An 18182-nucleotide genomic window follows, 5' to 3' on the forward strand; every position below is an offset into this window, starting at 1 on the left:
TTTTTTCCTAGTCCAAGGCATAATAGCCAAGATCAGCGCAATAATTTACAAACTGCCCCTAGCCAGTTATATCAATCCTTGCATCATCACCATTATAAACAGAGCATAAGAAACCAGCCTTGCTCCTTGGCTTGTCTTATTACTAGTCTCTGCAAGCTCAGTGTTTGAGCCTAGCTATTACTACTGATTCTAGAGTCAGTATGTTTCTAACATCCTGAAACGAAAAATAAGATTATGAAGGTAACACCCATTCCCCTCCCTCAAATATCTAATACAAAAGAGTCACTGCAAATGGATGGGAATTTAGACAGCAGCGGAGTGCACATGAAGTTACCTGAATGAGGTTGTTTGTTAATCGAACAAGGCTTGGCGTAACAGAAGATTCCTTCAGGATGCTGTTGTCTGATGACAACAAATTGTCTATTCCTGTGAGCAGCTGTGTTACCGTAGCAACCCACCCTTCTTTAGCAGAGGCTGCTGTTGTGTTAATCATCTGCTGAATTGCTTCATTCAAAGCAACTTCTGAGCATTCAAAGCATTGTTTGTAATCCTTCAGTTTGAGAAGGGAGTCCTAGGGAATATACATATGAAAAAATCTACTATAAGAAAGAAGGGTTTATTTTAAACCATGAAAGCACAATAGAGGAAAGAAATGCACTATATAACGTTAATGTTACTTTAATGAAATGATAACTGAACACCTTTAAATATCACATTTTTTTAAAAAAAAAAAAAGGACAACGGAAGGAGGAGGAGCATTGGATGATAAACATACAAGTTGGATGTTTAGTGTTGGATGATAAACATACAAGTAGGTGTACATTCCAGAAAATCATCACTGTATTTTTCTCTTGGACTAAGAGAGAAGGAAGAAAAAGATTTCCAAAAAGACATGGCTGTAGGTCTAAAATTCTAACCATATGCTGTGGAATAGAGGCTATACAGAAACAAGGTTCGAGTCATTACAATCTTGTACTACCATTTTATTACTTCATAAATAACAAAGCAGCAAATAGAAGGCCCACATTACAGCAACATCCTCCTGCTTATTTCTTCTTTGACAAGTTTGAGTTGAGATGGACCGAAGGCTACAGGATTTGGCTCACTTCAGTTCAAACAGCATCACAGAAAAAAAAGTCACAAGACTAAAACCTGACAGGTTCACTGTTCCTACAGCCAAGTTCATTTGTACACTGATTTTCGTGGTGGCCCTTATACGGATAAATAATCTATAGCAATTATACTGGATGCAGCTATCAACAGTTCACCATTCATGCAGGACATAAAACATATATCAAAATAATCCTTCACGAGCTAGCTAGCTCTCAAGTTTCCAGTAATGGACACTTGTGAATCAGCATAAAGTTGAGAGCAGCAAAAGCTTGAAGTATCACAGCAGACAAAGATAGTGCAAATGCATGCATAAAATGCTTCTAAAAATGATTCAAGTTTATTAGAAATTATGATTTTTCCAGCGATTTCACATAGGTCTCAGGCACCTTATACCTTAGCAACACTCTCAGTTAGTAAAATATATTCACTATATTGATAAGTTACACTAATGCTACGATATATTTATATATATACACTGACAATAGTTATATAGACATCAATAAAGCTATGCTGTTTGGATCATTTACAGCTTTGATTCCATATTTTGTTTTGTAAATAAGACTCATTACCCATTAACACATACTCTCCAAATCTGTTCATTCTGTTTTTAGGAATAAAACAGCTGCAAATCTTAAACCCTTACTAAAAATGCATTTTTAAGAAACAGCAAACCTGCAGAAGAAGCAGTTGTGCTGGTCTCTCTGGTATGGATGTCACAAATTCCAGATGTTTAGCTCTGCCATAACCATTAAAGCATAACGTTGGTTGAAGCAAATGCACCACTGCATTATAATCCCCTGACTCATACAGTCGCTGTATCTCTTCCAAAGACTGGCATCTCTCCAGAGACTTCAGGTTCTTATCAATCTGTAAATATCAGAGTTGGCACATTCAAACATTCATTTTGCTTTCACATGCATTTGATTACTGACATTTTTCCTAGCAGTTTAGCTGTAAAGGTATTTGAACTCTAAAGCTACAGCTAGGAATATAAACTAGGAAGAGAATCACCTACTATGTAGYACTTAACCCATCCACAGATTTTTAATTATTCTATATATATGACTATAGTGTTGTAACAAGTTTAAACTCAATTTCCCTTCCCTGCTCACATCCAAATCACATGTTTTTACACTGCAAGAAAACTCATGGGAAGGACTTCAAAATGAAGAGGGCATCACCTGCATTGGAGTTCATCCCCAATAACAGCAGTAGAAGAATGGAAAATGGACGTTCCTTTCTTTAAAAAGTATATGTGAATTTTTATGTAGAAAATATTGACTACTGAAGTAAAGAGTTCATTTAAGCAATACTGAAATATAAGTTTAAGAACAGCTTGAAAATAAAATGTTAGTCTAATAATCTACTGTTCCACATGTAACAGCTGTAATAAAAATGGTTTTCATTTTGCAAGGCAATCTTGAGTTGTACAGGACCAATAGATTTGAAAAGCATCTTTCTGAAAAGGAGATGATGGCCTYATTTAACTACGATCCTATCCTTTTACTCTTAGGAAAATCTTAAGACAAATACAGTAAACTTCTATCACAAAAGAGCTATTGCATTGAYGACTTTTGAAATAGGAAAGGGTGGAATGGAACCTACAAATTAATTCTTACCTCTTCTAAAGAAACAACAGAATCAACATGTAGATTAGGTAATCTGATTACGATGCTGCATTCATTGCCTGCTTTGGCTTGCATCGCAGTAGAGTTCTGTAGCATTTCAGTACAAATATCATAATTTTCAAGTGCCTGTTCCATGTCACCCTACAAAACAAATTATACAGAAACAGTACAGGAAAAGACAATCTGAAGAGTACTGTCTGCAGCAAGGTTTTCCAAAGCATCTAGGAAATGTTTAAATTCAATGCAGGCATGACCAGTGTGATTAATGCATATATTATCCTCCCAAATATAACCTAACCAAACAACAGTCTCCAGTAAGAAACTCAGTAGTATTATCTTACCATTGACTTTTAAAATAGCTGAAACAAATCAGAGAAATAGATTTCAAACTGCATATATCTGAAAGATTCATTTAGCTTGACCAAAATCCCCTCTCTTTAAAAAGATGGAAGAGTAAAATAGTAAGTGACTCTTCTGTATTTAGAAATCAAAACAATGAGTCAATAAACATTCTTATACTCGGTGAACTGAACATATTCTAATTGCTCTGTCTAGCTGAAGTAAATACTAAAGCTAAATGGCCAGGAGAGGAATGCAAGCTGCAGAGGAAAAAGTATAACTCACTATATCTAAAGAAGAGAGGGCAGTAGCCCTACAAAACCTCTCRTTTTTCCTCAAATAAGTTTGTTAGAAAGGAATCTTGAGATGTAAAAAACTAAGAAGAGAAAGAACCAATGAGTTCATGTATACGAAACTCTGCTCACATTATTAGTTGAAGACTATCTGAGATCAAACGACACTTCTTTCAAATGATTCCTTTAGTAATAGGTTTAAAACTCTCTGCTCAGAAATTTATATATGAAATTGATCTCCAAAAGAAGAATCACAAGGCATTGAGGGAGTGGGTGGTAATCAACAAAATTTACTTCAATTGGAAGCTACACTTTGGACTRTCTGGAGCTTTATTATAGTATCCACTATTCCAAGTCCCAAAACGCAATTTGGAAGTGAATTCATATTCTGCAGCTACACATTACTACTCCAAATAACTTTGTTCCAAATATATTTCTGTAAGCTGAACAGTGGTTACTTTAAACAGACTTACGTATTACACATATCTGAATATTAGCTTAGTGCATGAAAATTCCTACTTCATTCCTACCTCTACTTCTTGATAATCAGTCATCCCTAAGAGTGAGATGAAACTAGTATGTTCTAAATTGATTTTTTATCAAGAAAACCAACCTGCAGTGCTAGAAAGCGAGCTTTCAGCCAATACACTCGAGTCACAAACTCCATCCAGCCTTCCTCAAATAGATCTCGCTGTGAGGATGCAAATGACAACTGCAATAGGTCTCCCAAGAAATGAGTTCCTGGAAAGTCAGGACCAAACTTTCCATTCACAGAGGCAGCAGGGCAATTTCGTGGAGAAACTGCAAATCAATTAATTATGCTTTATCATAAAGTTACRAGCATCGCATGAAAAGACTTCCACATACCACTATTTCCAAAGTACTGATCTACTTTTAATGCAAGCATTCATAGACCCATTATGAATATCTTCTCAGATCATTATTTTAAGAAAAGATAGCCCTGAAATCTGATGAATTCCTAGAGGAAAAACAAAAAGTCTCCTCACTTACCTAGGAGGTTTTTAGAATCTGATGCAAGAAATATATGATTCTCACCTGTAGAGCTCTTCCCTTTGGTCAGAAGCCACTGATCTAATTGCAGTTCCATACAAGAAAGGCTCATCAGCATCATATCCTGTTAAAAAAAAAAAAAAAATCAAGAGTCTACAGAAACAAAAAAGAAAAAAAGTGAACTGAATTTGCAATTTACTTGAAAGTAAACCTTCCAAATTGTTATCCTGTGATTTCTGTTTCTAAGTTGTAGCTATCCTTATCTCTGTCTAAGGAAAGGTGAATAATAGCATTTAATAGCATTTTAWAAGCAACAAGTACAATACCAAACAACACTTAGAAGGAGTCATGAAGGATCTCAGAAAAAAAATTATAAAAGAATGCAGTCAGTAAAGTAATGCAGTAAAGTAAAGTAATCTTGGAAAAAAGTGACATCCTCATAATTGTATCAAGTTGAAATACTATACAGTTGAAATATTTCAACTGAAATATTCTTTAAGGCTACCCTACAGAATTCTCATTCAACCAGAGAAACGTGACTGCATGGGTGACTGCAGAGCACATCCTGTTCTCCCCACAGGAAATAGCCACTGGAGAGAGGTGACGTGGGGGTGGCCATTAGAATCTTTTAGACCTGGGCACACCTTATCCATGTGAAGTAGTATTTTTCATCAAGTGAGCATTCCTGGTACCCATGCCTACTGTGATTATCATTAAACAAATATCATATGCAGGGAARATAGAAAGAGGTTTATGAACTTTTTCATACAACCACTAACTGTTGACAAAAGAACACAGATTACACCATACCTTAGAGCTAAAAATAATTGGTTCCCCTAATACATTCTGCAAATTTATTGTAAGATAGTTTTTACAGCGTAGTATTATCTTCATGCCATATTTATTTTATTAATTACAAAAGTAGAAGTATAGATATGACTTATAAGTTTGAACTGTACTCCTAAATTCTAATGAAGTAAAAATGTCACTATGTCATATGAATGACCCTACAGGAAAAATGTATGAACTTTAGTTCTAGCTATATTTCCAAAAATACTCTCAATATTAGTATATTATTCAACTATACTAAAAATGTTACATCATGCTAGAAGCAGGTTTCTAGAATATTTAGTAGAACCACTGACATTTCAAACATAAGAAGTCTAGATCCAATAATATTTTTTCAGTATTTATCTCCACAAGACTGAAGACATATTCTAGTTTTATCAGCTTACTAACATTTGTTGGATAAAGTTCAGATTAAAATACTGTCAATACAGATCTCAATGAAATAGTTTCGTGCAGTGAAGAACATACTGTTTTCTGATTACATTCATAGGAACAAGARCTTGAGGACCATTTGAAAAAAGCAGATGCTCATGAAAAGGTCCAAATGTCCATAGTACACGTTACCACAGTACCCCCTTTAGAGACTTAAAAACCCAAATTCATTACAATCGGGATAGTTTACAGATCCAGTTTAAAATAAATTCAAGGATTACGAGTAAGAGGTAAGAATGAGAATACTGATTTGTAATGTAATAAGTGGAAAGTCTTGGTGTTTTAAATTTCACATACAAGCAAGAAGTTATGCAGTAATAATGAGAACCAAGGAAATATCTAATATTTTAAAACAAATATAAGAATATTTACAAATGTAGGTATATATGAAAATATACAATAAAAATCACAAACTATTTATATAAAGTGTTTAACATTTCCCACACAGCATTTTTTTTTTTTGTAAACTAAGTCATTGGCATATAGTTTTCAAAATTCATTTTGCATTTGCAAAAAAGTAGAAACATTCTGGATAGAAAACAAAATTTATTTRGAACTGCAGTCATCCTAAGGACAAAAAACAAAACTTTCCAAACTAACACACGCTGTTGACGTCCTAAACACAATCATATAAAGAAGGCATACTCAATGGACAAGAAGCATCAGTACTGATTTTATGCTTTAATTATATTGCACCATTAAGCCTATGTTCAGCATTAATTTAATGAACTTAAGTTTTGCTATTTGCATTTGTGAAATACATGGATGCAAAATGGTAATAAAAGGGTTTTGCTTAGTCTTTTTGCTGTAAATTGCAGGTTATTTAAAAAAAATAATTTTGTTCTCTATTTTGAGAAGAAATGTAGATCCACAACGCACTACGACATACATTAAAAAACAAACAAGAATGTGGCAACTTTTCCGCTCACTTGATAACAAAAATTTTCTTTTGTTATTTCCAAAGCAGAGGGAGGGAGGGAACAGAAGAAAAGAAAGGGCACAGTAAAATATATTTAAGTACATAAATATTATGTATATGTGCTTATACTTACATATTATGGATAATAGTATACTTAAGTATCACCAAGATATGTTCAGGAGTTCAGTAACAGTTACATGAACAGCAGTATACCAAAATTTATGAAAAATGCTAGAGCTAGGGCATGCACCCTCAGACAGATCTAAGGAAAGCCTGAATCCAATTCAGAGATTTCAGTTAGGTACTTTTCAGCCACACAGAATAGCACAGTTGAAAGTAGTGTAAGGAAGARTATTTTGTTACCTTTATATGTTGATTACTTGAGTCCCTCAGTAACGGATTGGGAAGACTACTACTGTGCTTTCTCCAGTTGTTATAGATACTGAGAACCACTTCGGACAAGCCAGGAGGCCACTTTACCAGGAACTTTTGGCTGATTACTTTTAGATATCTCATCATTAGCTCCAACATCCCACCATTGTTCAGGTTGTCCAGCAGGAATTCATGCACATCTTGTTTCTCTAGAAAGCAGATCGATACAGAGTCGTACATGTTTAAGGTCAAGACAGAMCATGACCTGAACCAAGTTAGTTTCAAAAGCAACTCTTCTATACACCAATATTGCAGAAAGGCTGCAGGGGTTTCTCTGTGCTACACATCTGATGAATTAGGTTACCGCATTCTAGTATGTTCAAATGGGAACACAAATGCAATAAAGCTCTTGCACACAATAGTTAAGCAGCCTATGAGAACTCAAAAATTTTATCTGTTACTAACTGAAATATTTCTACGCCTCAAAATGACACCTTTTAGAATAATACATTCTTTTGTATTTTCTGGCTATAAGACAGGAAGATGCAGAAAATAAAGCATACAAGAGGGAAGAATAAACAGAAAAAAAATATAACAAATCCCTACCAGACTCCATAAATGTTGTAGAATCAAATGATATTCTGTGTGGTCCAATATGCTGGAAATTCTCTTCTTTGATCTCTGACTGCACCTCATAGTTACTGAAAGGGTCCTCCTCCTCCTCTGGATCTAATTTCCTCAATCTGGGTGAAAGGCGAGCAAAAAAATAGTATCAATAAAAACCTCATTCTTTCAATAGTGAGTGAAACCTAAACATGGCATGCTGTGCATATTTTAACAGTGAAAGTACAGTAACTAAAGCATATCCAGAGGTTTAAATCTAGTTCCCAAATTTTGCCAGGGCAAGAAAGACTCAAGACGAAGATGCCTAAAAGCAAACAAACATAGAAAGCAATGTTACAGAACCGTAAGGCTCTATAAATAAACATTAGAAAATGACATGCCTGCTCTCAGTACTTGGAATTATTAAGTTTTGAAATAAGCAGACAGGAGTGTTATTTCAGGTAGCAACATAGCCTATATTACTTTTTTTTTTTTTTTTAAAAAAAAAAAAAAAAAGGAAGTTAACTTTTCTTTCTCTCTTTTTAAATAACCCTGAAACTCAACACACAATGCAAAAGGAAGACAGGCTTTTAATCTCTATGTCAAATTTATTTCAATTTGCATGTCAAAAATGTGCAAAACAAAAACTGTTAAATATCACAATCTTTTGTCCATAAGACCCATTTACTTTTTTGGAATTGATGTCAGATTAAAAAAAAAAGAAAAAAATATTCTGATATGTGTTTTGCATGCAATCATGGACTTGCTATCTGTATAGAATAAAAGTAATTGGTGTTTTACAAAGCATTACGAGGATTTTTACTTAATAACTTAAAATGAGTTCAACCAAATAAAGTAGCCTGACTTAATCCAATTTGTCCAAAAACTTTAGCAGCAGTCACTGCAAAATAGAACATGAAAATCAATTTATGACAAAATCAAACAGTCTTGCTTTTCCTTAAATTGACAAAGCACTTGACAGAAGACTGACATTCCAAAATTCCCATGACRGAACATCTTGGGGATCATTTGCATCATCAGCAAACAACCTGTTCAAGTTGGAAAGAAACCAATAGGCAAGACGACCTGTGAGAGCAAGACCTGTTCACTTGTTTGACTACATCTTCAGCTCCTGTTTCTACAAGCATCCAAGCATTAGCAAGTTTGTAAACTCAATGTTCTTACAATAATATTTTTTCCTTTTTTGCTGTTCAATCTTGTGAGCATGGCTGTTCCCTTCTATTTCACCTTTTTGCTTGATAATACACAGTTTGACTTCTTAATAAGCAAAGATAGTCCTCTGAAAGGAGGAAACCTCAGGTAAATTTTAACTCCTGTAAATGAAAAGCTTCTCTCTTTCTTCAGTAGTGTTCTGAAATCCTGGGAAATTTGTCTTGTGCATTTTAAGTACATTCCCATTGACAGTTTCTTTAAAATCTGCATACAGCAGGGAGAGGATAAATATGCAAAAGTGCAACAGAAAAGCAAGATAAAACTTGAAATATAAGAAAGCTTTATGTAAGACTCCTGAGATAATGGTATTAAATAATAATTTGATTTCACTGTTGTGTTATTGATATAGAATGAATTGRTTCTGGTCAAATTGTTTAGCTAAGAACTATAAACTAAGAGACTACTCCATTATTAGAGCTCTCAGAATTTATGAAGATCATTTATTTTTCATACTAATTAACTGCAATACTGTTCCTTGACTCCAGACTAAGATAACTTTGTTTGTGGATCTCATCCAATCTGTTATCTGCATTGACTTTATTTTAGTTTCATATTAATAAAAGCTTTCTTATTTTTAAATTATTTTTAATAATATTCACTGAAAACTGTTTTAATAAATCTACGATAAGACATTGCATCACATTTCCYTCTAAAAGGAATGTGGGTCTAGTGCTTTTAAGGTTGAGGTTATCAATCAATCCAAACTTTAAATAGTTTGGATTTAGCTTCTTCTAAACAGGCAAACATTGCTGTAACGTACCTGGAAGGAAGGAATTTCACCAACAGCTCTTGAAAGTCAACTTTCTCTTCTTTTTTACACTTGGTATTACGGACTCTAGCAGATCTCCTTTTTGCTGTTTCACCACTTTCTTCTGTAATTCGCTTTCGCTTCACCCCTTTCTTAGACTTATCACCTACAGATACATCACCTAGTAAAAGAATAAAAAATGGTATTCACAGGTCAAAATGTCAAACAAAACAAAGCAGATAATCTTTTTTTCCTTATAACAGCTCCTTCAGTCTAAGAAGCTCAAGACTCTTAACAGAATTGAGGAGACATTCTTCTAATCTTAAAGATTGGAAAACTCACGCACAAGTCAAAAGCACAAAGCCAGAAGCTGTTAAATATTCCGGGGGGGGGGTAACCCAGCAGCCACCACAAATAAATAACCCTCTGACTCCCAAATCCATTAGATAGGAAAAAGTAAGTCCACTGTGCTGAACACTGGTCTTATGACTTAGTTTTATAAAATGCTTTTTCAGGCAGTGTAAATAGCTTTCACTTTTCTAATGTGAATGGTTTAACAGACAGCTTAGCTGTATAGAGCTCAACTGTCCTTTTTCTACTATGTATAATACATACATTGAAAAGATTCTGAGTCTACCAGAAGTAATTTAAAGATAGCATTTCCCGATACATTCTGTAGTGCTTTTTATATCTAGATATAAGAATCTCAGACTGAAGTACCTTGCTCACCTACAGTAGCTCCTGGTTCCAATAAATTCTGACTCTGACTTGGAAAACTGGGTGTCACTGGAGTATAAGTTAATACAGGATCTGGCACTGTCACCACTGGATTAGTGGTGACAGGAGTTGGCTGAATAACACTGACAGGAGTAGAGGAAGGAGAAAGAATCAAATGTTGAACTGGGTCTCGGTATTCTGAGAGATCAATTCTCTTTCCAAGACTAGGTCGAGGAGGGTCACATGTTGTGAGGTGGTGATACATGGCAAGTAAAGTTTCTCCTAAACACTTCCACCTGCACATGAAAACATAATGACATGATAATTTCATTAATTTTTGTCACATTATTTTCTATATTTATGAACCTGAGAGCTTTCAACATTATTTTTCTCCAAGATCTTACAGYTAAAAAGCATAGCTTATCAATCTGAGAGAAAAATACATCTGAGAGTCAAAATCTGTCCCACAACTTGAGAAGCTGAAGAATCTCTCTCAGTAATCTGTCACATGGATCACTGAAAATGTCAGGTCTGGAACAGAGATTCTCAGTGGTTCCCTTTCTAGAATATACCACTTAAGAAGTRGGAAWAAAAAGTGGCAACAAAGTTTTCAGACAAAAATAGATGAATCTGTAGCAGTAGGAAAGAAGTGTGAGACAGGGATGTGCCTGATCTCAAAAAAAGGTCTCTAACAACAACAACAATCTATACAGTAATTTCCTCAGCAACTACTGTATACAAAAAAAGTCAAGAGAATATTTTCAGGTCTTGTATTTGATCAACAAAACAATAAAATGTCTCAATCTTATCTGCAATCAGAAGCAACTTCTCTTCAATATGACCTGCTTGCAGAAAACTTTAATACTCAAGGCAAATATATGCAATTAAAATTGCTTAATACCTCTTTATTAAGGTATAAAGGCCTTGATTTTTATGTCTTCTGCAAATGAAGAACTGTAATTTGTTTCCTAGTTTCTATTATCCATGTAGTAAGAACATTAAAAAAAAAAAAAAAACTTACTTTGCTGCACCTACAAATTAGCAATATAGGAAAATTCCAATAATGTGGCTGAACAGCTGCCAAATCATTCTTAATCAAGATTTTTCTTACATCCAACTGCAGTTTTAATTCAAAGGTTAAAATTAATAGATAGGAGATTTACATTAAAAGCACAAGTACAAAAAAACCCAGCCAACAGACCGATAAAATATGAAAATACTGTTTGATTTTTTATAGGAAAAAGACATTCTGAAGAAACTTGAGGTGCACCACTGTTGTCAGCCTAAGTGGCTTCAGGAAAACCTTCTGCAAAAAGAAAATAGGAAGACCTACGTCAAAAAGGGAATTGGCTGGACAAGTTTGAGGTCTGGTTCTCTGTCTCGCACGAGCAAAGCCTGTCTCTTCTTACGTAGCTCCAGTGCTTCATCTAGGATTCTTCCTGTTTCAGCTGCACTCACATTTACATTATGAATAGACATGTCACTAGGAAATAATAAGAAATGAAGACAAGTCAAGTCTTTTTGAAATCGGGTATACTTGTTTGCAATTTTCCTACAATGYGGGAAAAAAAAAAAAGTATTGGAACAAGCATTCAAAGGACATTATTTTACAAGCTTTATAGCATGCATATAGAAGTGCTCTTGATCAGAAATCTTTCTTTTCTTAAAAATTAAAAGGTAAAGGGAAACTCTCCTTTCTTGTTTTTCAAGAGTATTCGTACGGTAAAATCTGCACAGGAAGACAGTCTTCCTTGCAAGGCTGTACGACACCAAACTTTTACTAAAGTTTTACATATCATAATAAAAATAAAGAAATAAAATCTCAAACATAATATTGCGAAATAGTTTTCAGAATTATTAGTAGTCTGAAGGTTTAATTAAATTTAAGAATTTCTGCACCTTGGATACTGATGAAATTTATAAAGTCTTATGATTGTACTTATTTGTCACTRAAAATGGGCATGGCTCTTTGATATCATGCTGACACCAGAAAGTTAAGTCCCAAATTTGTAACTCAGAAGAACTTTACCACTTTTCCAAGGAATTAGGAAAGAAAACTCCTCTAGTAGAACAGATGAGAATGTGAGTGCTGCAGCTATCAGCTACAAATACATAAGTAAAATGAAATAAAATAACAAGGATTAAAAAAAAAAATAGGTATGAAAATAAGTGAGTAGCTGCAAACAGATTTTTTTCTTCCCTTTCCACCTTCCTCTGTTACTTTGGTAATTGCAGAACATTCTGCCAGTAGCAGCAATAACTTACATTGTTTTTCTTATTTAGTAGACAGATTAGCAAGATACTGTTTTAGCTTAAAGAATTACATCTCACCAGCTCCTCAGAACAAACCCACATCCCAATTTTTCATGCCAAATGCTGCAAAGACTATAGGATTCACCATTTGAGGAACATCCTTAGGGAATCTTTCCGGAGGCAAGGCTGTTCCTCAAAGATCTTCTCCTTCAGAACTAGTCCTTTGCTGTACAGACAATCTTTTTCCAGAGCTTTGCAGATAAAGTACAAGCATGCTGACGGAGAAATAAAAATGTAAYGGTCAATCTGCCATTTTGGCTCATTCAAAAGCTCCCATTTTGGAGCTTCATACACACCACTAAATTCCAACTAAATATGATATATCTCCAGACCAACAGTAGTAACAAAAAAAGAAGGAGAAGCTGTCACTGTTCTGTTGAATCATTCGTGAGTTCCCAGCTCCTGTTTTTTTCCTGCAGTTTCCAGACGGACATACAACTCGGGAATCTAGCAGCAGTTCGGTAGCAAAAGCTGTTACATTGTAAAGTTACTCTGTAAACAGTGGGGTCATTTTTTGATGAACTAAAATGCTTCATCTGTTGACTGCTAACTATGTAACATCAGGCCCAAAAGCTAAGGTAAAACACAACTTTCTAATGATTTTGGAGGGCTTAGGATCAGGTCCTATTATACAAAGACAGTCATGGAAGATATAACAGCTGAGAGACTTCAGTGGGAAAATTCAAATATCTTTACTGTAGATTTTATCTATGACAATATACTTTGTGGTCCATTTCAAGCATTTTCTATGACAGCAGTATATCCTTTGGCAAAATTCACCCACTTGACTCCTGACTGAACACAGAAGTCTGACAGTTTTCATTCCCTTTCTCCTTCCTTTTATTCACCAYAGGTGACTTGCTCTGATGGACTTACAAATACGCAAGTTAAGTAGTTTGCTTTTATTTTTCAATGAAAAAGACTTTTATGAATCAAAAGCAGAGAGATCCAGCATCAAAATGCAGTTCCACCCATAGCTCTCTATAAACAACATATATTGCATTTGTTCTTAGGGTAACCAGAATTGATTACAAATTATCATACTTTATCACAAAGCAAAAACCCGCACCATATCCTAATGTACTGTATGTTTACTCAAAACATACTTTCACCTGTACAACTGCACTGTTTTACATTTGTTATTAATATGTGAAGTTGCATATTTCTTAAGAAGTTTCTAAAAAAATACCCCCCTCCAGCAAAAAAAACAAACAAACAAACAAACAAACAAACAAAAAAGCTTATACTTACTCGTATAGTCACTGAGCGTGTACAAGACTGTGATAAGGTTATCTAGACAAGGCCAGTGATCAGGATTACACCTGAGACCTTCTTCAAAAGCATGACGAGCCAAAGGCAGGCGGACTAGTTTTATTGCTACGCGGCCAATTTTATACCACAGGTTGACATCAGTAGAGTCTAGCATTACAGCCTAGAAGGCATAACAAACAATGTTATTTGCATTTCAGACATGCATATCTGCTTGTCTACTGGAACTATCACCGCTTTGTTTTTCAATAGGAACAGCATTGGTATGAGGACAGAATGGTGAGCAAGTTATAACACAATGTCTAAAAGCCCTGAGAATTCACACAAACATGAAGTAAGATGAAAGGTGTACATGTGTATTTTGGCAAGTTTTTGTAAACACTGAGGTGTTACTATTTTATTTCAATTGTACTGTACCTCCAAATAAAACTCCATTGCTGTCTCCAAGTCATCKCGTTGTGCTGCCAGCTGTGCTAGATTTTTGTAGGTGGAATATTTTAACATCAAGCCTGGCTGTTTCAGCCCTTCTTTCTCGTCACCAGAAAGAACTGCCTAGAAATGATTTAAAAGAAAAAAAAAAACAATCTGGGCATTAGGAATTAGACTAATTTGGAGAAGAGAAAAAAAAAGCAGCTCATAACCTGCCAAATAACCCCTCAGTAACACTGACATTTCTAGTTAGCCAATAACAAATGAAATACAAAATATTAAAAGTTTTTTTTTATTTTCATTGTCTAAATTTCACTGACCTCTCGTAGAAGACGAATCTCAAGAAGCTCATGATAGGCTTTAGCAGATTCTTCAAAACGGTCATGTTTCTGGAGGTCCAAAGCTTTGTGGTACAAAGCAAAAGCTTCTGCTTCCTGTGGTTTAAAATATCACAACCATAGCGTCATTTTATTAAATATAAGGGAAGGGGGAAAGGGAAGAAACCTAAACCCTATCTGCACTTATTCCATATTATGGATACCTACATGAAAAATGGAAGACCACATGATAAATAAAGAACAGAAGGAATATCTACCTCATTCTACAGCCTATCCAGCAGCTGAAACACTCTGTGGTACGGCAGTAATATTACAGGTCTGTAACAAGCCCAAAATATTAGCAAAATTGCTACTTGACAGACCACAGAACGGACTGAAGATCCAAGTCCAACACACCATCTCCCTCTTATTTATACTGAAAATACTGTAATATGGTTTAAGTTTTTATTAGCATAGCAGACAAGTAACCTTACTGACCCAATACAGCCCATATGAGTGAAGTTTTAGCTTGCTAAAGGCAAACTTCAAGGGATACTGACACATCTTTCTTAGAAGGAAAGTAAGAACGAACAAATCCTTGCAACTAAAGATTACAGGAGAGGGCAAAACTCCCGTCAGTTATGTCCAATAAGACAACTGTGATTTTACTTACTTGAGCTTCTTTTGTCTGTGTCTTATGACTTTTGAAGGTGTCTTCATAGTCATCCTCAATTGTGGAGCTTGCATTCAGTGCTGCAATTCGAATCTAGAGTGATAATTAAGATATGATAAGAAACGGTAAATCTACCTGTGTTCTAGTTTCTCTTGCAAATTGGATTTTTCTTATTTTTTTTCTGTACTTGGCAAATGGAAAATATTGTGAGATCTCCAATACCGCATAAAGTTACAAGAACAGCAATGAATTTAGGCATCACTAATTGCAAATAATAATATGCAAATACTATTTTTTCCCCAGAAATCAGTTGATAAACCAAGCTTAAGATTTCAAGCATCTTTCAAGCAATAGCCTCTCTTTAATGGACATATGTGCTAAAGTGAGATTCCTCAGATTCCTCAATTTACCAACACCTACAATAACTCCAAAATGCTCCAATGTTCTTACTACGCCAATTTATTCTTAGTCTTGGGGTAGGAGAAAGTCCTTCTACCACAACATCTTATGTAAACCTTGAGCTGAAACATCCCCTTACCATAGTTAGGGACATTTATGCTGTCGCTCTCTGGGAGCGGGAGGAACCGCTAAATACGAACAGATCTGAAAAACAAACAGGATTAGAATATTTATTCTGTTCATAAGAAAGCATTCAAAAATAAAAGACAGGCTGGGCAACGTTATCAAGGACCACTGTAACTGTCCTCTGTCACATACTCCCCCACACAGCACAGGAAGAAACAAATTTCCCCACCATGTAAAAACTAACAACATTAAAATCAATTTTAACGAGGGCTACAGAAAATACCAAGTTAAGCATATTCATTACTTCAGTACAGCTTTCAAGAATCTAGCTCTAGTGAGGGTGGGGAGTGGAAACCCTTGCAATGTCACTACACCCATACCATTAAAGTAGAATATTTAATGACCACACATGATCAACATGTCATTTCACTGACAAAACCCTAAAACAATAAAGTTACTTGAAGACTCTGGCATTTTACAAGTATAAATTACTACAGCCTTTATCTCTAACTACTTGAAACAACTACGGAAGACTTTCTGCATCTCTATCTACAGCACAAAAGAAACCCTTAATGCTCTAAGATCTAGAGCTCATGATACTTACAGGTATTTACAGAACAGGAGAAGTCTATTTGTGTCAGATACACTTTACAGCACACCATAACAGCTAGTCAACTCATTGCTTAACATACTGTCTGCAGTGGTTCCACAGACCACCTGCTACCTCTGTTGCAAAAGCAAGTTGTAGATACTGCATATGCACTTAGATCTAGCAGATGAATGCAAAAGAAATTCAACTTTAACAATTCTTAATTTTGAAGAGAGAACGTCCACCTTTTTAACACTGATAGAAAAGTGGTATTTGCATTTATAATTTGTAAGTCATTTTTCCTCTTAACTAAACYTGCAATCTGAATCCTATTAACTGCTTGAAGTATGATGTCAGCAAATACGAAATACAATAAGTAATAAAAATGAAAGGGTTTTGTGTAGTTTTTAAAACCTTCACCGCTATGTGATAAAATCTTTCCATCAACTGAAACAAAAAAAAGGACACATGCAAAGTAAGCTAAAAACAGTCTTTAATATTTGCAATTGTATTAATAGAAAGATAACTCCAGAATTAACCACAGTAGGAAGTAGTGGGAGTTTTGAACTATGAGCAGAATTATTTCATACATCATCACAATTACTTCTACATGTAGAGAAAATAATGCTTTTACATGAATCTCATACACTTGGCAATGCTCACATTTTGCTTGCTCATGCAAGTATTTACCTCACTTGCATCTAAATCAGACAGACAACAGCAAAACAATATAGCATTTTTCTCGTTAAATTACTTAAGAGACATTAATGAAACTTCAAAACTCTTTCAAGACAGAATTTCTCAGTCCATTCTACATATGGAGAAAATACATGCAAAGACATTAATGATATCTTTTCTCAGAAATAGCGAATGCCCCAAGTTTTGACAGAAAGTTCAGATGTTTATGATATCTAGATAAATAAGGTTGCAGCATCCCAATTCAATCAGMTATTTAAGAGTGTTTCTAAGTTTGCTTACATGTATGCCTGTACTCAGGAATGTGCTCAATTTTCTGCTGAATCTAGATAATCTCTTTCAAGGCTGTACAGAAAATCAATGGGAGAGAAAAGATTACAATCATAGTTTACTTAGGTTGCTAGACCGCCAAAGAAACTGTAAGGAAACAATGATTTTAATTCTCCATTTTGTTTAAACAGAAAGTTTGTAACAATTATTTAGCAACTCTTCTCTCTGATGGTCACAAGTTGGGAAAGTAAAGCCAAACAGAACCGCCTAAGCCTACTCAACAACAGGGCACAGACTAGCCTCCATATGGCTTTTATTATGGTATGTCACACAGGTGTGGGGGGTTGTTTTGTACTGCTTTTCTAAACCAGAGCACTGTACGTGGTTGCAATCCTAACTTTGGGCAGTTACTTTAGTGTAATAACACCTGCAAATAAACTATGTCACTATAAGGACTCTTACAGCAACACAGCTGTATCATTTATGTGGGCAAAAATAACAAATACTTAATRAAGTAATGCAAACTGTTTACAAGAGTCTTAACTATTAATCTGTGGCTTTTACAGGCGAGTACATCATCRAAAGGCAACACTGCTCATTAAAGCCTTTCACCTTAAAAATCATCTCCTTTTTCCTTTAGAAGTTTAAAATTTCAGTATAAATTTAGAACGCTAGTTTGTGTTCCTTAGTTACTCAGCTTATAGACTGTGCGATTCACAACTTSGCAGCCAGAAGCAGAGGGAGCAACCTGGACTTTCATGCCTTTCGATGTTGCTATGCTTGGGATCCATACACTACAAATACATTCTTATTTTAAAAGCACTTGTTTTCACTCTCTCTCTCT

The 18182-nt window shown here is 34.9% G+C and overlaps 1 protein-coding gene across 3 annotated transcripts in view; it reads right to left on the reverse strand.

The window, feature by feature from the left end:
• CABIN1 (calcineurin binding protein 1) overlaps positions 1-18182 on the reverse strand; it is a 123173-nt gene that overhangs the window by 104449 nt on the left and 542 nt on the right. Inside the window, exons 2-18 of one of the 3 annotated variants that reach the window (XM_085305833.1) lie at positions 17351-17413; positions 15797-15861; positions 15259-15351; positions 14589-14702; positions 14257-14391; positions 13822-14002; positions 12656-12785; positions 11591-11740; positions 10270-10553; positions 9553-9721; positions 7563-7699; positions 6948-7165; positions 4430-4508; positions 3987-4174; positions 2733-2882; positions 1786-1980; positions 335-571 (exon numbers count right to left, since the gene is read on the reverse strand). In XM_085305833.1, coding sequence (XP_085161959.1) covers positions 335-571; positions 1786-1980; positions 2733-2882; positions 3987-4174; positions 4430-4508; positions 6948-7165; positions 7563-7699; positions 9553-9721; positions 10270-10553; positions 11591-11740; positions 12656-12785; positions 13822-14002; positions 14257-14391; positions 14589-14702; positions 15259-15351; positions 15797-15811 — 2475 coding nt within the window. In that variant the 5' untranslated portion in view covers positions 15812-15861; positions 17351-17413. Of the gene's footprint in view, positions 1-334; positions 572-1785; positions 1981-2732; positions 2883-3986; positions 4175-4429; positions 4509-6947; positions 7166-7562; positions 7700-9552; positions 9722-10260; positions 10554-11590; positions 11741-12655; positions 12786-13821; positions 14003-14256; positions 14392-14588; positions 14703-15258; positions 15352-15796; positions 15862-17350; positions 17414-18182 lie in introns of all 3 variants that reach the window. The other 2 variants (XM_085305831.1, XM_085305832.1) reach the window with 2 other exon arrangements.

This window comes from Rhea americana, unplaced genomic scaffold (assembly GCF_003343005.1).
Source record: "Rhea americana isolate MKP2758 unplaced genomic scaffold, rheAme1 scaffold_227, whole genome shotgun sequence".
Taxonomy (NCBI): domain Eukaryota; kingdom Metazoa; phylum Chordata; class Aves; order Rheiformes; family Rheidae; genus Rhea; species Rhea americana.